The sequence below is a fragment of the Coptis chinensis genome, chromosome 6 (genome assembly GCF_015680905.1).
Source record: "Coptis chinensis isolate HL-2020 chromosome 6, ASM1568090v1, whole genome shotgun sequence".
In the NCBI taxonomy this organism is placed as follows: Eukaryota; Viridiplantae; Streptophyta; class Magnoliopsida; order Ranunculales; family Ranunculaceae; genus Coptis; species Coptis chinensis.
In genome coordinates this window covers 92,124,052-92,144,923 of record NC_141461.1, presented here as the reverse complement: position 1 = coordinate 92,144,923, position 20,872 = coordinate 92,124,052, and the positions used below count along the sequence as shown (strand labels likewise).

The window sequence follows — 20,872 nt, the reverse complement described above, 5'->3', positions numbered from 1 at the left end:
GATTTTTGTGTGGTTTTTTTAATATGGAATATCAAGTATAATTTTTAGGGCAAAGAATTCAGTTTTTTTTTTTTTTTTTTCATCAGCAAACTGGTGTATTATAACACACATGATGTATCAACGATTTTTGTGTGGTTTTTTTAATATGGAATACCAAGTATAATTTTTATGACAAAGAATTCAGTTTTTTTTTTTTCAATTTCATCAACAAACTGGTGTATACACATGATGTATCAACGATTTTTGTGTGGTTTTTTTATTATGGAATATCAAGTATAATTTTTAGGACAAAGAATTCAGTTATTATTTTTTTCCAATTACGTCAGCAAACTGGTGTATTATAACACATGATGTAAGAATGGTTTCGAGAAAAAAAAAAGTTTCAAATATTTTTTTTTTTTGCTTTTCTAATATTGAATCACAAGAATAACTTTTAGGACATAAAGGTGAAACAATCACAAGTTCCATGCACACATGCAGAAACTAACAAACATTTACTCAAAAAGGTGAAAGTCAGATTGGGCTTGATAAAAGATAAGTTGTTGTTGTACTTCTCAACAATGAAAGAAAAATAATTCAAATGGAAATATAAGCAACCAATATTCTTCAATAATGACCGTTAACGTGAGCAAATTCTTGTATATAACTAACCTGGAAAATTACAAGCCTCAAGTCCAAACGGAGAGATTTCTGAAAAAATCAATACAAATTTTAAAAATATCCACAAGTTTCTAAAAACAAATCTAAGCAACCTAAAATATATTTGAATTCATTTCTTCTTTTTTTTCCCATTTTTTTTTTTTTAATTGGTGTATTTCCAACTCATGTGATGTATCAACGGTTTTTCTGTGGCTTTTTTAATATGGAATCTCAAGTATACTTTTTAGGACAAAGAATTCAGTTCACTATTTTTTTTATTATTATTAATTCCAATATTATCACAAAACTGGTGTATTACAAAACACATGCTGTATCAACAATTTTTGTGTGGTTTTTTTAATATGGAATATCAAGTATAATTTTTAGGGCAAAGAATTCAATTTTTTTTTTTTTTTCAATTTCATCAGCAAACTGGTGTATTATAACACACATGATGTATTAACGATTTTTGTGTGGTTTTTTTAATATGGAATATCAAGTATAATTTTTAGGACAAAGAATTCAGTTTTTTTTTTTTTAATTTCGTCACAAAACTGGTGTATTATAACACATGATGTAACAACGGTTTCTAAAAAAAAAAAGTTTCAAATATTTTTTTTGTGGCCTTTCTAATATTGAATCAAAAGAATAATTTTTAGGACATAAAGGTAAAACAATCACCAATTCCAGGCACACATGCAGAAACTAGCAAACATTTACTCAAAAAAATGAAAGTCAAATTGGGCTTGATTAAAGATAAGTTGTTGTTGTACTTCTCAACAATGAAAGAAAAATAATTCAAATGGAAATATAAGCAACCAATATTCTTCATTAATGACCGTTAAAGTGAGAAAATTCTTGTATATAACTAACCTGGAAAATTACAAGCCTCAAGCCCAAAAGGAGTGATTTCTGAAAATCAATACAAACTTCGAAAAAGATCCACAAGTTTATAAAAACAAACCTAAGCAACCTAAAGTATATTTGAATTCAGTTCTCTTTTTTCCCATTTTTTTTGGCAAACTAGTGTATTTACAACACATGTGATGTATCAACGGCTTTTGTGTAGCTTTTTTAATATCGAATCTCAAGTATACTTTTTAGGACAAAGAATTCAGTTCACTATTTTTTTTTTTTTTTTTAATTCCAGTATTATCAGAAAACTGGTGTATTACAACACACATGCTGTATCAACGATTTTTGTATGGTTTTTTTAATATGGAATATCAAGTATAATTTTTAGGGCAAAAATTTTTTTTTTTTTTTTTTCAATTTCATCAGCAAACTGGTGTATTATAACACACATGGTGTATCAACGATTTTTGTGTGGTTTTTTTAATATAAAATATCAAGTATAATTTTTAGGACAAAGAATTCTTTTTTTTTTTTTTTTCCAATTTCATCTACAAACTGGTGTATTATAACACACATGATGTATCAACGATTTTTGTATGGTTTTTTTACTAAGGAATATCAAGTATAATTTTTAGGACAAAGAATTCAGTTTTTTTTTTTCCAATTTCGTCACAAACTGGTGTATTATAACACATGATGTATCAACAGTTTCTGGAAAAAAAAATATTTCAAGTATTTTTTTGTGGCTTTTCTAATACTGAATCACAAAAATAAATTTAAAGACATAAAGGTGAAACAATCACCAATTCCAGGCACACATGCAAAAACTAACAAGCATTTACCCAAAAAGGTGAAAGACAGATTGGGCTTGATAAAAGATAAGTTGTTGTTGTACTTCTCAACAATGAAAGAAAAATAATTCAAATGGAAATATAAGCAACCAATATTCTTCAATAGGGACCGTTAACGTGAGCAAATTCTTGTATATAACTAACCTGGAAAATTACAAGCTTCAAGTCCAAATGGAGAGATCTCTGAAAAAATAATAACTTTTTTTAAAATATCCACAAGTTTCTAAAAAAACAAATCTAAGCAACCTAAAGTATATTTGAATTCATTTCTCTTTTTTTTCCATTTTTTTTTTTTTGGTGTATTTACAACACATGTGATGTATCAACGGTTTTTGTGTGGCTTTTTTAATATGGAATCTCAAGTATACTTTTTAGGACAGAGAATTCAGTTCACTATTTTTTATTTTTTTTTATTAATTCCAATATTATCAGAAAACTGGTGTAGTACAACACACATGTTGTATCAATGATTTTTGTGTCGTTTTTTTAATATGGAATATCAAGTATAATTTTTATTAAGGGCAAAGAATTCAGTTTTTTTTTTTTTTTTTCATCAAAAAACTGGTGTATTATAACACACATGATGTATCAACGATTTTTGTGTGGTTTTTTTAATATGGAATATCAAGTATAATTTTTAGGACAAAGAATTCAGTTTTTTTTTTTTTTTCCAATTTCGTCACAAAACTGGTGTATTATAACACATGATGTAACAACGGTTTCTGGAAAAAAAAAAGTTTCAAATATTTTTTTTGTGGCCTTTCTAATATTGAATCAAAAGAATAATTTTTAGGACATAAAGGTAAAACAATCACCAATTCTAGGCACACATGCAGAAACTAGCAAACATTTACTCAAAAAAATGAAAGTCAAATTGGGCTTGATTAAAGATAAGTTGTTGTTGTACTTCTCAACAATGAAAGAAAAATAATTCAAATGGAAATATAAGCAACCAATATTCTTCATTAATGACCGTTAAAGTGAGAAAATTCTTGTATATAACTAACCTGGAAAATTACAAGCCTCAAGCCCAAAAGGAGTGATTTCTGAAAATCAATACAAACTTCGAAAAAGATCCACAAGTTTATAAAAACAAACCTAAGCAACCTAAAGTATATTTGAATTCAGTTCTCTTTTTTCCCATTTTTTTTTTGCAAACTAGTGTATTTACAACACATGTGATGTATCAACGGCTTTTGTGTAGCTTTTTTAATATCGAATCTCAAGTATACTTTTTAGGACAAAGAATTCAGTTCACTATTTTTTATTTTTTTTTATTAATTCCAGTATTATCAAAAAAACAACACATGTGTATTACAACACACATGTCTTTTTATCAACGATTTTTTTTAGTATGGTTTTTTTTTTATGGAATATCAAGTATAATTTTTTTTTTATATGGGCAAAAATTTTTTTTTTTTTTTTTTTTTTTTTTTTCATCAAAGAACCGGTGTATTATAACACAACACATGGTGTATCAACGATTTTTGTGTGGTTTTTTTAATATAAAATATCAAGTATAATTTTTTTAGACAAAAAGAATTTTTTTTTTTTTTTTCCAATTTCATCAACAACCGGTGTATTATAACACACATGATGTATCAACGATTTTTTTATGGTTTTTTACTAAGGAATATCAAAATATAATTTTTAGGACAAAGAATTCAATTTTTTTTTTTTTTTTTTAGTCACAAACCGTGTATTATTAAACACATGATGTATCAACAGGTTCAAGTGAAAAAAAAAAAAAAATTTCAAATATTTTTTTGTGGCTTTTCTAATATTGAATCACAAAAAAATAATTTTTTTAAAGACATAAAGGTGAAACAATCACCAATTCCAGGCACACATGCAAAAACTAAAACATTTTTACCAAAAAAGGTGAAAGACAGATTGGGCTTGATAAAAGATAAGTTGTTGTTGTACTTCTTCAACAATGAAAGAAAAAAATAATTCAAATGGAAATATAAGCAACCAATATTCTTCAATAGGGACCGTTAACGTGAGCAAATTCTTGTATATAACTAACCTGGAAAATTACAAGCTTCAAGTCCAAATGGAGAGATCTCTGAAAATCAATACAAACTTTTAAAAATATCCACAAGTTTCTAAAAACAAATCTAAGCAACCTAAAGTATATTTGAATTCATTTCTCTTTTTTCCCATTTTTTTTTGCAAACTGGTGTATTTACAACACATGTGATGTATCAACGGTTTTTGTGTGGCTTTTTTAATATGGAATCTCAAGTATACTTTTTAGGACAGAGAATTCAGTTCACTATTTTTTATTTTTTTTTATTAATTCCAATATTATCAGAAAACTGGTGTATTACAACACACATGTTGTATCAATGATTTTTTTGATGGTTTTTTTAATATGGAATATCAAGTATAATTTTTAGGGCAAAGAATTCAGTTTTTTTTTTTTTTTTTCCAATTTCATCAGCAAACTGGTGTATTATAACACACATGATGTATCAACGATTTTTGTGTGGTTTTTTTAATATGGAATATCAAATAATTTTTTTCAAAGAATAATTTTTTTCAAACAAACACAATTATAATTTTTTTTGTTTTTTTAATATTTCATACCAAGTAAATTTTTATGACAAAGAATTCAGTTTTTTTTTTTTTTTTCAATTTCATCAACAAACTGGTGTATACACATGATGTATCAACGATTTTTGTGTAGTTTTTTTATTATGGAATATCAAGTATAATTTTTAGGACAAAGAATTCAGTTTTTTTTTTTTTCCAATTTCGTCAGCAAACTGGTGTATTATAACACATGATGTATCAACAGTTTCAGGAAAAAAAAATATTTCAAGTATTTTTTTGTGGCTTTTCTAATACTGAATCACAAAAATAAATTTTAAGACATAAAGGTGAAACAATCACCAATTCCAGGCACACATGCAGAAACTAACAAGCATTTACCCAAAAAGGTGAAAGACAGATTGGGCTTGATAAAAGATAAGTTGTTGTTGTACTTCTCAACAATGAAAGAAAAATAATTCAAATGGAAATATAAGCAACCAATATTCTTCAATAGGGACCGTTAACGTGAGCAAATTCTTGTATATAACTAACCTGGAAAATTACAAGCTTCAAGTCCAAATGGAGAGATCTCTGAAAATCAATACAAACTTTTAAAAATATCCACAAGTTTCTAAAAACAAATCTAAGCAACCTAAAGTATATTTGAATTCATTTCTCTTTTTTCCATTTTTTTTTGGCAAACTGGTGTATTTACAACACATGTGATGTATCAACGGTTTTTTTAGGACAAAGCTTTTTTAATATGGAATCTCAAGTATACTTTTAGGACAAAGAAAATTTAGTTCACTATTTTTTTTTTTTTTATTAATTCCAATATTATCGAAAAAAAAATGGTGTAGTACAACACACATGTTGTATCAATGATTTTTGTGTCGTTTTTTTAATATGGAATATCAAGTATAATTTTTAGGGCAAAGAATTCAGTTTTTTTTTTTTTTCAATTTCATCAACAAACTGGTGTATTATAACACACATGATGTATCAACGATTTTTGTGTGGTTTTTAATATGGAATATCAAGTATAATTTTTAGGACAAAGAATTCAGTTTTTTTTTTTTTTCCAATTTCGTCACAAAACTGGTGTATTATAACACATGATGTAACAACGGTTTTTGGAAAAAAAAAAGTTTCAAATATTTTTTTTATGGCCTTTCTAATATTGAATCAAAAGAATAATTTTTAGGACATAAAATATTTTTTTGTAAAATCAATCACCAATTCCAATTTTAAGCACACATGCGAAAACTAGCAAACATTTACTCAAAAAATGAAAGTCAAATTGGGCTTTGATTAAAAAATAAGTTGTTGTTGTACTTCTCAACAATGAAAGAAAAATAATTCAAATGGAAATATAAGCAACCAATATTCTTCATTAATGACCGTTAAGTGAGAAAATTCTTGTATATAACTAACCTGGAAAATTACAAGCCTCAAGCCCAAAAGGAGTGATTTCTGAAAATCAATACAAACTTCGAAAAAGATCCACAAGTTTATAAAAACAAACCTAAGCAACCTAAAGTATATTTGAATTCAGTTCTCTTTTTTCCCATTTTTTTTGGCAAACTAGTGTATTTACAACACATGTGATGTATCAACGGCTTTTGTGTAGCTTTTTTAATATCGAATCTCAAGTATACTTTTTAGGACAAAGAATTCAGTTCACTATTTTTTTTTTTTTTTATTAATTCCAGTATTATCAGAAAACTGGTGTATTACAACACACATGCTGTATCAACGATTTTTGTATGGTTTTTTTAATATGGAATATCAAGTATAATTTTTAGGGCAAAAAATTCAGTTTTTTTTTTTTTTTTTTTCATCAGCAAACTGGTGTATTATAACACACATGGTGTATCAACGATTTTTGTGTGGTTTTTTTAATATAAAATATCAAGTATAATTTTTAGAACAAAGAATTCTCTTTTTTTTTTTTCCAATTTCATCTGCAAACTGGTGTATTATAACATGGAGATGGTTTTATCCATGTTATTATTATTATGATTAGTATCAGTATTAGTTAGCAAAAAACACATATATAGATCAGCTCTACTTAATTCAGCATGAAGTTGTACGGGGGGTTCTGTAATTTACATCGAACAACTTCTGTAACTAAACAGGTGCACGCGATTAGCGAACAAATCACGAACTTTCCTCGAGTTATTTTTTGCTATATGGTTCGTGATGGGCAATGTATGGGTCTTTGACTCTCGTTTTGGATCTCTCGATCGAGCTCCAAAGTTGCACGTGCTCTGCATTTCTCTACTTGCTTGGAATGCCATCAGCTACTCTTTCCCGTTCCTATTGTTTCTATTGCTTTGTTGCTGTGTACCGTTGATCGGTAACTTCCTTGGATACAACATGAACATGGGCTCCATCGACAGAGGAGCTACCGATGATCAGATTTCAGGGTTACCTAGCTGGAGTTATAAGGAAGTTGAGGCCAACTTAGAGCTTGGTGATGAGGCTGAGTGCAATTCAGATGCTGAAAATGAAACTTCAGTAAGTTTTTGCTCTAAGGCGGCAATAACTTTCTTGATATATATGCTATCGATGACATAACTATTTCCTATAGAAGTAACAGCTAACCTTTCTGTGCGCTCGTTTTGTTACTTGGCTGCAGGAGTGCTGTATTTGCTTAGCGAGATATAGGGACAAGGAAGAGGTGAGGCAGTTACCATGTTCTCATATGTTCCACCTGAAGTGTGTGGATCAATGGCTCAGAATCATATCTTGTTGTCCTCTATGCAAACATGAGTTGGAGAGATAACAAAAGGAGGGATGCTTAAGAGCCAATTGTTAATTCATATTGTTTTTGCAGAGTGATCCTGCTGTTATACAGTTGAGATCACCAACCAAATAGATACTCAAAATACTTCCTTAAATGCCAAAAGCTCCGTAGGGGACTTCATCCTTCAATACAGCTACTGTGTGCAGTGGACCATCTCAAACCATTCCCCGAAGGAACCTGGATAGTGTATATTCTCCTCTGTTACCCATTAGGAACTTATGATACTGGAATCTGGATAGAGGATGATATATGTACAGACAATTGTACCATATATTCGTTTTTCTGTTGAAACCTGAATAAACTTCATTGTGTGTGTGCCAATTTCCTTTAGCAAAGCTGTCCTCCTAGCTTCTTTTCCACAGCATTTCTCTAACAGGGCATGTGGTACTCATATCACAATATGATAATAGCAAAAGGTCCTCCATCATGTGAACCGAAATAATCTCCCTTAAACTGTACGTTCTTATTGTTGTGGAACTACTCACAACGTTTTTCAAATTCTATTTGTTGTAAACGGGGTTAGATAATCGAATAGAACAAAATGACAGAAAGAACATGAACAATAAGGTGTGTGAATACACTGTCCTTAAGAAGAGATTTCGCCCCCTCAGATAGTGTAAAAGCTTCACAGGCGTCTCTACTCACAGGATTCAATGACTAAAGTAGATTAAGATACACTTCAATATTCACTCAAAACTAATTTATATATGTCATAGTTGTATGAGATTGCTTAGGCTTGCAAGTGGTGATCAGATTAACAACATTCGATAATATGTTATTCGTGAGTAGTTACATATTCTGGGTGTATACTTCAACAGTTTTCTCTTCAAGATACGCTTCTTCTTCATATTGAATTCTATATTGAGCTATTTTTCCGTCTGGCGGAAGTTTAAACACTATAATGTAATCTACTATCTCTATATACTGAAGTAGAGTAAGTGAGTTTTTTCTCTCTCCTGGGTGGCCCTCTTATATGTGAGATAGTTTTTTCTCTGTCCTAAGTGGCACTCTTATATGTGATATAGTTTTTTCTCTATTCTAGGTGGCATTCTAATATGTAAATGCAAGTGCAATTTTTACAAGTACATGATCTGCTAAAAAATAGGTCCGTACAATTGCAATTTTTACAAGTCCGAATATGTTAAAATATAGGTCTAAAAAATCTACTTTATATTATAATATATGAATTGAATTGAATATTATAATATATGAATTTAATCAAGTTCTGTGATCTGTTATTTTTCTATACAACTTATTCATTACTGCAGTGAGAGCAATCTCCAATTTTAGCATTCTTAGTATTGTGAGAATGATTATCTGACAAATTTGGCCCGAGACTACAAAGTCCAAAATTTTAAAATGAAATTAGATTAAAAAAAAATCATGCAAAATAACTAAAAGAGTGGGGTTCCACAATCAGAATATAATGAAGTCAAATAGTTAATGTTTTTTTTTATACAGTGAGTCTGGCCTTGGGGTTGGTAGCTAGTTCGATTCCGCTTAGGACCACTAGGCAAGACAATATATGGTCGAATTTCCAACTAGGGCCCTGGGATTAGTCAAGGCGTGTGCGGTGTAAGAAAAATAAAACTGGTTAAGCATTGATATAATCAGCAGTAAGCTTCAGTTCTCACGAGGCATTGGTGATTTGACAAAATTCAACTTTTCAGGTCCGCTTGTTTAGCTGGAAAACATGAGAAAATTTTGTTTTAGAAAGTTTTCCACGTGTTTCCATAATTCCAAGTGTTTGGTTGAGTTGTGATTGGGTGGGGGGCCATGGAAATATTTCTAAAACTATGAAAATGTGAAGATATTTTTTGCAACTTGAAAGTCGCAACAAAACTTTCTAAAACCCTGGCCACTTTTTTTCTATGTGTTCTTCCTCACTTGATTTCAATATCGCTGAAATTGAAATTTCATCTCGTGAAATTTGAGCTTTCTCCCCAACTCTTTTCTAGTTTTCACTATTAGGGTTATAAACCCAAATTTATGAAGAACCCTAATACCTCCAAAAAAAAATTCAACCAAGCAAGCATGTAGAAATCTGGAAAAAAAAATCTCTTGTACAAGTTTCCGAAACAAAACTTTCTAAAACAATCATTTCCATATTTGCCAATTTTTACATCCAACCAAGCGGACCCTTCGACTCCAAATTTTTGACACTTAAAGGGATTTCTTGACACTGTGGGCACATTACTGACAAACCATCATCACTCCCATCTGGACTAATTTTACGACTTCCATTGCAATTATAACATAATATGAAGCACATTCCTCCACACCCGTCCACACGGACCGGTGGACTGATCCTCTCAAAGAATCCTTCTAATAACTGCAAATAACTTCCCTTGCTCATGCAATGTCCCAATAGCGTCTGCACCACCATTATATCTCCCCCTTGGAGGTACTACTCTACTATCAAGGATTCTCCACATTTCTTCCCTGTACTCCAAATGCATCGATACATCTCTTTCGTGGAACAAAATCTTAAAACTATCCAACAGAAACCGAATACTCTGGCAATCCTCAAACCTTGTCCAGTTCTGGAGACCTTCCCAACATCATCTAATCTCACTATTGATTACCCTGCAAAAATTGGCCCGAAAAGAGTGTGAGAGATTGGCGCTAACTGTTTCCCTTTTTTTTTTTCCCGAACTAGCGAAGTTTTATTTCACTTTCCACTTTTCATTTTTGATGGTTATTAGGTAGTTTTGGGTAAATTTGGTATTTCATGTACTTGTTCCTTTTCCAAACCAGTTTCTCCGGTTAACAAGTTGGTTTTAGATTTTGGATTTTAAAACAAAAATTAGATGTGGGGTTGAGATTAGCGCACATTGGAATTTATTGGAAGGACTGCGCATTGAAGAAAACCTCTATATATTAAACACATATTTTTCTTGTATGTTGTTTGTGGTGCTAAAATGTAACAGATATGTTGGAAGTGACAACATAAGTCATTTTTAAAAACATGGATTGTACCATAAGTCATGTAACAGAGTACGTGATATACTATCCGGTACATAAGATTGCATTGTAAAAACATGGATATATGTTATAAAAAATGTCATATAGGCTGTAGTATGTAATTAATAGTTGTATAAACAAAAAATATATCATACTTTATGGGTGGTCCAATGGTACAATGTAAAATAATTGTTTAAGAGGATATCGTATGTCAATAAGAGTTTTATATATTTGGTAGTATGTCATAATCGCTACAATCACTGATATATATGACTATATATATCATACTCGAATGTTATGTCAATAAGAGTTTTATACGTTGGGTAGTATATCATAAGCGCTAGAATCATAGATATATATGACACTATATATGTCATACTCGAATGTTATGTTACTTTTTATAATATATGTTAATAAGAGTTTTAATTTATACGTTTAGTAGTATGTCATAAGCGCTACAATCACTGATATATATGACACTATATATGTCATATTCGAATCTGTTAGAAAAATGATTTGCTCAAATTCATTTGAGATATGAATGAGTAATTTGTCTCCCAAGTTATCCCACATTGAGATGAAATGGGTTTCTCTTGAAACAGTACGTAAAGTGAGAAAAACCTTTTCGAAATGGTGCACTGGTTCGAAACAGTGCATTATGCCAAAAGGTGCGACCTTTCGAAATAGGCACTGGTTCGAAACAGTGCTTTATGCCGAAATGGTGTGTCTTTTCGAAACATGTGACTTTTCAAAGAGTTGCTTACTTTTTCCCAAGAGTCACTGTGTTGTTTCGAAGAGGCACCACTCACCTATAAATAGTGGATTAATTTAGAGAGAAAAATACACCAGATCACATAGAGTTCTGATCTTTCTCTTCTCCCCCTGTTCTTAGTCAAATACTATGTTGTGTTCGCTGAGTCTATAGAATTGAAGTGCTAGCTTTCTATAGAAGGAAATCCGTTCTATCTTGGGAGATAGTTTCCCATCAACCTTCAAGCACCGTGAGAGGGAAAATCTGTCTTAAGGACATAGTGAATCTTCACTAGGCTCGGATTTAATAATTGGTAAATTAAGTTCATTAGTTGAACTTAAGGTTTGTTCATGATATATTTGTTATATCAATTTGATTTTCTTGTTTACTTAACAATAAATATATTTTTGGAATAAGTTTCATACAGAATCTTATGTTACTTTTTATAACATATATTAATAAGAGTTTTATACGTTGGGTAATACATAAGCTCTAGAATCACAGATAGATATGACACTATATATGTCATACTCGAATGTTATGTTACTTTTTATAATATATGCTAATAAGAGTTTTATACATTTGGTAGTATGTCATAAGCGCTACAATCACTGATATATATATGACACTATATATGTCATACTCGAATGTTATGCCACTTTTTATAATATATACGTTTGGTAGTATATCATAAGTGCTAGAATCACAGATAGATATGACACTATATTTGTCATACTAAAATTTTATGTTACTGTTTATGACATATTCCTCTGCAACCGCTCCAACCTTCTGTTATGTTCATAGTCCAATTGTGATATGAACAAAGAGTGTTCATAGCTCATGACTATGAACAATTGTTATAGTATGTTACTATTAGTACCATAATGTATTATATATATCCATTAAACACATATTTTTCTTGTATGTTGTTCGTGGCACTAAAATGTAACGGATATGTTGGAAGTGACAACATAAGTCATTATAATCGAACCAGAGATCAGTAGAAGAACCAAAGGAATTTAGGTTCTAGGCAAATTTTGGTGAGCCTATTGGAACGAATGTAGCACCCACAACAACTCTTTTACTAATAATAAATGGCTGGCTCTTCCCCCTTTGATTAATAATAATAATAATTAAAAACACGATCAAAATCACCTTAAAAACATTCTCTCTTCCCATCATTATACCTAGTTCATTAAGAGAGCAGCAACAAAAAACATTAATTAACATCTAATTGAGTTCTCTAATCATGAGTCCTTCCAAATTCTGTGATGATGTACAAGCCAAAAAGGAGATGAAGATCAATAAGGACTCGCATTTTATTAAAAAATCATCATCATCATCGTCGTCCTCGTCTTCAACATCATCATCATCATCATTAACAACAGGAGGGAAACAACACCCTCCACCAGTTCATCAACAACGACATCCGGTTATCATTTACACGCATTCACCGAAAATCATTCATACCAAAGCACGCGATTTTATGGCATTGGTTCAAAAGCTAACAGGTCTATCACATTCTGAGGATGAAGCTGGTAACAATGCTAGGCGTACGGAGGGCAAGGCTGTTGGGTATGATGACACTACAGATGTTCAAGTGAATTCGTCTCCGGCACCTAATCCTTATTTATCAGATGTCCCGCTCTTTACACCCAATTCCTCGGATTTCTTCTGCTCATCTAGCCCATTTTATAGGTATCCAGATCACATGTTTTCTTCTCCAAACATTTCTTCTTCAATTTTTTTTGAGGTCTTGAAAGGTTATCCAGATTATTGCAATTGAGATTGGATTTTTTTTTCTTGTTCAAAAGCTAGAGATCCGTTGCGTTTACATGTAAATTATAAGATTCAATTCATTTTTTGGCCAACCAAACATAATTTTCTTCTCTTTGTTGTTGAGACTAGATTGATTTCCTTTCGTAACTTTAGTTTGTACAAAGTTTTGATTCTGATTGTAAATTTGTAATAAGGCATCTCGCAATGAATTAATCACATTGAATTAAATTTGGTGAGCCTATTGGAACGAATGTAGCACCCACAACAACTCTTTTATTTTTGTTTTTGGGTTGACAACAACTCTTAGAGGAATCAAAATATTCACACACATTGTGTTATTAGTAATGGAGGATTAGTAATGAGGAATTTGTTATTATCTTGTTGTTAATATAGTGAGAAATAAAATTAGAAATAGCGATATGATTATATTCTCAATTAACCTCGTATTTTTTGTAAACATGTCTTACATTTATTAATGCAAACAAGCGCACCCTAGAAGACACAACAACGTTAATTTACATCAAACTATGTTATCGATTGTAACATATAGTAGTTTATGTTATTTTTTTGTTGCATTAACTTGTTTACCCGGAATAGTAGTTTATGTGATTTTTTTGTTACATTAATTTGTTTACCTAATTTGTTCCGGTTCTACCCTCGCAAATGTGTGGCTAGAAAACGCGCACACCATTAGTTTCGGTACATCTGACGCACCATAGATTTAGCGTAAAAGACAAACTTGGACATAAACTAGAAATTGATAAATCAAAAAGTAGGATTATAAAACTCCACGTGTTAAAGATAGGTTGACATTCCATGTGAACTCGCTGGACCAGTTGATCTGAATTCATTTCAAAACTCAAAGTAAAGCCTAAAGCATAAAATTCGGAGGGACGTTTCACAACTGATTCTCCGCTTATGCCTGAAATTTCAACACCAAAGCATTTGTCAACGGTCTAATAATAAATGGCTGGCTCGATTAATAATAATTAAAAACACGATCAAAATCACCTTAAAAGCATTCTCTCTTCCCATCATTATACATTTATACCTAGTTCATTAAGAGAGCAGCAACAAAAAACATTAATTAACATCTAATTGAGTTCTCTAATCATGAGTCCTTCCAAATTCTGTGATGATGTACAAGCCAAGAAGGAGATGAAGATCAATAAGGACTCGCATTTTATTAAAAAATCATCATCATCATCGTCGTCGTCCTCGTCTTCAACATCATCATCATCATCATTAACAACAGGAGGGAAACAACACCCTCCACCAGTTCATCAACAACGACATCCGGTTATCATTTACACGCATTCACCGAAAATCATTCATACCAAAGCACGCGATTTTATGGCATTGGTTCAAAAGCTAACAGGTCTATCGCATTCTGAGGATGAAGCTAGGCGTACGGAGGGCAAGGCTGTTGGGTATGATGACACTACAGATGTTCAAGTGAATTCGTCTCCGGCACCTAATCCTTATTTATCAGATGTCCCGCTCTTTACACCCAATTCCTCCGATTTCTTCTGCTCATCTAGCCCATTTTATAGGTATCCAGATCACATGCTTTCTTCTCCAAACATTTCTTCTTCAGTTTTTTTTGAGGTCTTGAAAGGTTATCCAGATTATTGCAATTGAGATTGGATTTTTTTTTTTTTTGTTCAAAAGCTAGAGATCCGTTGCGTTTACATGTAAATTATAAGATTCAATTCATTTTTTGGCCAACCAAACAGAATTTTCTTCTCCTTGTTGTTGAGACTAGATTGATTTCCTTTTGTAACTTTAGTTTGTACAAAGTTTTGATTCTGATTGTAATAAGGCATCTCGCAATGAATTAATCTCCACTCATTGGCAATAAAATTGGTAATAATTTTTCCTGCTATATATTTAAGAATAGAACACAAGTTGGTTTTATCCATGTTTCATAATTCATATATATGCAACTGAGGATACAAAAAGTGTCCTTGCAAACAATAGATATGTAACGTGCATTTCTTCTGAGTATCTTGCCATCTTGGACTGAGGAGAATCATGGAAATGTACTGCTGCTGCATATATTGTCATCATAATATCATATACAGGAACCGTGGTTTGTCTCATTCTTATGTAAAAATAATATAAAAATGTTATGGAGGTTTTTTAATGGATTTGGGTTTGCAGTGCATACCCATTTAAGCTTGGGTGAAGAGGCAGATGCAGATGTGGGTGAAGTCGTCTTATCTAAGGCTTTAATTAAGGTATGTTCGTATTCAAAAGGACAGGTATTCCCTTGTTTCTTTACGCTTTTTATGGGATTTCAATACTTAAATGACACTGGGTTGTGTATGTACACATTTTTATACACAACATCTATCATCAGTTTTAGTGGGGTACACATGGAGATGGATTGAAAAATGATTTTCAGTGAAGATGATCTTCTCACCATTAAAATCATCCTCACAGAAGATCAGGTCATTCTAAAACATTGAACTACACCCGCAGCTAGATCCAATTGTTGAAATCTATGGAGCATTGAGATATAATCTTGTCCATTTTTATTTTTATTTTTATTTTATTCATTAATATCATTTTTCAGATTAATTTGTTTTCAGTCAGTATGAGGCTATGAGCTTCATGAAGAGGAGGTCCTCTTCAGAAAAGCACCCCTATTGTCATTTCCATGTAAATTCTATTGCCTTGTGCATGTTCCGTTTGGTTTGTGTGTAAATGCTTTGTCTAATAATTTTGTTCGTTATATACCAATGACCAATCCCTTTATATGAATTGGTTACTTACTTATATGTTGTACTTGATATCCATAATGAAATCCTCATCACGTGTCTACTTGAATTCAATTCTAAAAAGTTCAAAGGGCTTTGACAAAGTATTGCGTAAATAGCTGTGAGCAGAAAATTTTATTTGGAACTCTGAAATGCAACAGAATACTCTTAAGGATGAACTCTTCAGGTTTTCTACTTCATTTAAACTTACTCAAATGCTCACTAATGAAGTTATTTCTGGGTTTGATTCCTCAATGGTAGGAAAATAGGAAATTACGTATAGAACCTACAGAGATTACAGATTTGTGCCACTAATTATCACAGATTTTTATAACTATTATAATAGTAAGAACAAAATTAGTTTGTAATCTTGAAGAGTTTTCTACTTAATTTACCTCTCAGTTTGAGGCAACGTATTCTGAGTTCGGACATGACAATAAAAAGAGAAACTCGTTGTGTACTACACATTCGACCTCACCAAAAGACTCCTTTTGCTTTTAATTTTATTTTACTCGCTGCAAATATAATCCACTTTATTTCTTAGCATTTCTGAACCCCCAAAGCTGCTTCATTTTCTTGTTTGCCTGTCTCTCTGCCTGCATTTCCATACCACCATATTCATTTATTTTTATTTTCTTTCTTTTAATATACCACCTATGCAGATGGCATCATGTCACCAACCCCCCTTGTGTATTTATAGAGATTAACTTCAAACGGAGCTCTGTTTAACAAGCTGCATGAACTCCATCTTCGATTACTATTCCTCATATCAATAGAACTGGACCTTATATCATGAATGAACAAGTAATTGATGCCGAAGATAACCGGGGAACATCAGATGTTAGGAGTCATGACGGTGAAGAAGAGAGGTCGGCAGAAAACTCCTCAGATAAGGACTTAAACTCTCAAGATGAAGACGGGGCAGTGGCAGCAGTTGAACCACTTGTTGGTATGGAGTTTGATTCGGAAGATGCCGCAAAGTCTTATTATGATGCTTACTCAAACCTGTTTTATTTTCAAAAATCCACCAGCTGTTATAGACTTCTTTCGGTTGGAGGAGGAAGATGATGTGTTATTGCTTGATCATGTAAGGCCATTTAAATTCCTGAAGTTACATACTATGAATGGCTAGAATTTTTATACAGAGCCACAGATATTTGCACATTTTGGTCTTGGTACCTTACTTATAGTTGTTAGCTTGGAGTTACTGAATATAATCTTGCAGATTACTCAAAATTAAATTGTTACTGTTCTAAACCATAGGATATAAATGCCACCATGAATTGTATCAACACGGTTCTCATGTCAATGAGTTATTTTTTTTACTTGCAAATATATATGCACTAAGATGGTAAAATTAGAAAATAGTAAAAGAAAATACGTAAACTGATTCCAATAGAGAGAGAATGTCTAAAATGTGAAGGTATACCACAGGAGAGCTCCTGTTTCTTTGGGATTAGGATTTGATTCAAGTTTTGTGGATGCACTGTTGATGTATAGTTCCTTTATTGATGTATTCCTCCAGCTTATATTGCTGGTCTTTTAAGTAGGTGTTCTCTTATTTCAACTTGTTAATGTGTATTTCTTCTCCTTTTGCTTTCTTTTGTCCTTAACAGGTGAAGAAGCTGGAAAGGGAGAAAAGACTAGGGTCCATTGTTGACCGCAACCTAACTAGGAATTACAACAGCCAAGAGGTGGAGATGATGATCAAAGTTGCTCTACTTTGCACCCAACCGTCACCTGAAGACCGTCCAACAATGTCGGATGTGGTACGGATGCTGGAAGGAGAGGGACTCGCGGAGAGGTGGGAAGAGTGGCAGCAGGTTGAGATTAATCGGAGACAGGAGTACGAGAGATTGCAGATGAGATTTGACTGGGGAGAAGATTCTGTTCATGACCAAAATGCAATTGAGTTGTCTGGTGGAAGATGAGTACATATGTATCTACTACTTGGTGGACTATTACCTTAGAATTAAATGATCCTTACAATGAAAAGTATTTTCACGAAGCAACTTCAAGGCCATCATTGATTATTTTCTTACAGATAAATTTCAGTGAGTTTGTTTGTTCAGAGAAATTTCAAGAGAACTATTGGACAGCAGGTTCTCTTTTTATTTATTTTTTGGTTTTTCAGGTAGGTCTTACTCCAATACTGTATGATCAAATTTATTCGAAATGTAGAATATGTAGAGTGAAGCGATTCTAATGCAATTCCAGAACAATGCCAAACACTTCTTGTTAGAATGACTTGTGAGAGCTTTAAACAAAGTTCGTGCTGAGTGTTGAAACTTTTCTTTGAGACGAGGGCTTCCTCAGCAGCAGGGGAACTACGCTTTTTTATTTTTGTCCCTTACATCCGGTTAAAACTTGCTACATAGACATTTATAAACTCCCTAAAAACCTACATTACCCACCACCCGCCATCACCATTTTGAGTTAAGACTTGTGGCCCTGCAAGAGTCAACTCTCTCTTTGAATCATTTCTTTAGTATGAACTTTTAGGGTTAAAGAAGACGTTCCTTTTCTTGAATACTTAAGCGGACGTGTGTGTACTCTTCCCAGACTTCTCGACATACTTATCCTTCGAAATATCATGTTTAACAAAATATCACTGCATTTTTTTTTTTTGGGAGTACACACGTCTCCAATTTTGATAATTGAGTGAGCGGAGCGAACGATCTTGACAGAAGGGGGCTATGCAGACAAAAACCAATTTGGTTGGTTTCTGTTTGTCTGTCCTCAACTTCTCTCTCATTTTTTCTTTGCCCCTAATACCCTTTCTACTTCACCCATCAATCTCTCTCCCCCACAGCTCCGCTCACTCCCCACTGCCACGCAGTATACTAGTATCATTTAATCCAGCAGTGCATTAAAGCAAACTGAATTTGGTTAGTTCCAGTGAGGCTCACTCCTCGGCAGAAAGATAGTATAAAGTAGAAACCTCACCGAGTAAGAACCTTCATCTGTCCGTCACACATAAAGCAAATGCCAGCAAGATAGACACAATTTTGTTTGTCACAGGCCTTCAGGGGACTAGTTGATGAGGCCTATCACGTTTTACACGAGGGTATTGATCCTTCAAAGTATCACCAAAACACTTTAAGAAATGCCTCCCCTGTGCCAGCAGATGTGAAACAGATAAAATATGTACCAGTAATAAAACCACACCAAGATTCAGGAAACATGAAACAAACTAACTGCAAAAAGACAAGGGCTGTAACTTCTCAACCATCTTTGATCAAGTCCGCTTTTCAGTCCATCCAAGATTACTTTATTTTCATTTCTTAATATGAATGAAATTGTCATTTAATTACAGATAGATACATAAACATGAACAGTTTCATAAATTGTCACACCTCGACACAGCAAATTAGAAATTAACTTCCAAAAAGTGTTTGTCTCTAAGGTTGTTTTGTATCTCTGGATCTGTTAAGAACAAGGCCAACGACGAGTACTGACATCTGCGACACACCAACTATGAGATAAAACTCTAACGAGTCTCTCCACAGAGAGCAACAAGGAATTCCACCTTTCATAACCTAGAAAATACTGTAAAATGAACATAGAAAGAAGAGAAGAATTTGGTGTCAGTTCGTTCAGGACTATTCCAAACAATAGTTGGAGATATAACCTAAAGTTACAGCCTTACACTCAAATAAGGTGCATTGGAGTGTTAAAGCAGCATGGGAGCAGCTCAAGACTAAAGCAGCCTGGGATCTACATCCCCATTCCCTAGCACATCAAGTGTATGACACTATACCTAAACTATGAAACAACTAACTCTACCCAAAGGAATTAAAAATAAGTAGGAATGGCAGGGCACCCTTCTTCAAGAGGACCGAGCGACAATATAATACCTACTACAGATTTGTTCACTAAAGTAGTATGATAAAAGGAGTGGATCTATAACTCCTTATCAACTACCTGTAACATCTTTCCTATTCGAAGGGACGATATATAGCTTCAGACATTGTTTCGTTGATTCTTATTAACATTGTCTTTTTCAAGATAAATAACAAGCCTAATTGTCTTGTATACCCATATGATTGAAATATGTGAGCATCTTCAATAGCTTTTGATACTTAGGATGCATGTTAAAAAGCTTTGGAAAATCACAGTAATCTTCTAAAACCTTCTCCAAAAATTTGTGGTTTCCTCCAAGGATGCCAATCTGCATATAGAAGATGTGATTCTATGTTCTAGAGCTACAACCTCTATAAGATGATTCTATGTTCTACAGGTACCAACTCAATAAGACTTAAAAGGAGACGAGATTAAATCTCATCAGATCTATGTTTTGACTCTGGCGTCCTAGTACATGAAAAAAAAAAAGTCAATGTCATGTAAAAACCCTAAAAACCCTAAACCCTAAAAATAACACAAGAACTAATCTAGCCTCTAGGTGCCCCTCCCGCAACTCAAACCTTGAATTTGGTGTTTAAATTGTTAAGAAGTAGCCAATACTTCTCAAGCCATTGCGTCAAAATAATGGAAAGCCAATCACCAAAATACACATGGGATTGTCTCACCCTCTAGAAGATGCACCTCTCAAGTGGATTTATTGACTAGAATTATAGGCTCATCCACATTCTTCACTTTGGGAGCTAACTAAAATTCGTCAATATGAGGCTTATCAAGCATTAAAATTTCAAAATAAGTAAACATATTCCTATGAAGCATTATACAAGACAAACACAATTCCTTAAAACAACTTAAGAAAGCATGAATATAAAAACGTTTGAAAACTTACTTGAATGGAAAGAAGCTCCAAGAGAAAGAGACCATTTGCTGCGTCTACAAATTGAAGATGACCATTTTAGTCCTATGAAATGGGCAAAAGAAGTTAACAAAGAAGGGGCATAAATGGAAACCGACCGAATTGCACCCAGAAGTGGAACCATTGAATATCAATCAGAATGTACAA

At 32.6% G+C, this 20,872-nt stretch overlaps 4 protein-coding genes and 1 long non-coding RNA gene across 8 annotated transcripts in view; 4 read left to right on the top strand and 1 right to left on the bottom strand.

Annotated features, from left to right (window-relative positions):
* The window catches only part of LOC147495442 (E3 ubiquitin-protein ligase At4g11680-like), an 87,794-nt gene extending 79,781 nt beyond the window's left edge, over positions 1-8,013 (top strand). The window contains exons 2-3 of the mRNA XM_086564088.1: positions 7,022-7,403; positions 7,525-8,013. Of these exons, the coding sequence (XP_086420214.1) occupies positions 7,022-7,403; positions 7,525-7,671 (529 nt within the window). The 3' untranslated portion in view covers positions 7,672-8,013. The remainder of the gene's footprint in view (positions 1-7,021; positions 7,404-7,524) is intronic.
* Positions 8,014-12,656: 4,643 nt separating this feature from the next.
* On the top strand, positions 12,657-13,193 carry LOC147495441 (VQ motif-containing protein 8, chloroplastic-like). Its single transcript, XM_086568378.1, has one exon. The coding sequence runs from the start codon at positions 12,657-12,659 to the stop codon at positions 13,191-13,193; it is 537 nt and encodes a 178-aa protein (XP_086424504.1).
* Positions 13,194-14,299: 1,106 nt separating this feature from the next.
* Positions 14,300-14,827, top strand: LOC147495440 (VQ motif-containing protein 8, chloroplastic-like). Its single transcript, XM_086568377.1, has one exon. The coding sequence runs from the start codon at positions 14,300-14,302 to the stop codon at positions 14,825-14,827; it is 528 nt and encodes a 175-aa protein (XP_086424503.1).
* A 541-nt stretch (positions 14,828-15,368) lies between these two features.
* On the top strand, positions 15,369-18,195 carry LOC147495439 (LRR receptor kinase SERK2-like). Of its 4 annotated transcripts, XM_086564079.1 has the most exons (4): positions 15,388-15,426; positions 15,765-15,850; positions 16,611-17,035; positions 17,565-18,195. In XM_086564079.1, the coding sequence occupies exons 3-4, from the start codon at positions 16,859-16,861 to the stop codon at positions 17,877-17,879; spliced, it is 492 nt and encodes a 163-aa protein (XP_086420205.1). In that variant the 5' UTR covers positions 15,388-15,426; positions 15,765-15,850; positions 16,611-16,858; the 3' UTR covers positions 17,880-18,195. The 4 variants fall into 4 exon arrangements, with proteins under 4 accessions (XP_086420206.1, XP_086420205.1, XP_086420204.1 ...); XM_086564080.1 differs by lacking the exon at positions 15,765-15,850 and having other exon boundaries at positions 15,369-15,426; XM_086564078.1 differs by lacking the exon at positions 15,388-15,426 and having other exon boundaries at positions 15,444-15,850.
* Positions 18,196-18,515: 320 nt separating this feature from the next.
* On the bottom strand, positions 18,516-20,838 carry LOC147495438 (uncharacterized). Its single transcript, XR_015197496.1, has 2 exons — positions 20,699-20,838; positions 18,516-19,497 (listed from the first exon to the last, which is right to left on the bottom strand). It is a non-coding gene; the product is annotated as an uncharacterized LOC147495438 (long non-coding RNA).
* Between the last annotated feature and the right edge of the window lie 34 nt (positions 20,839-20,872).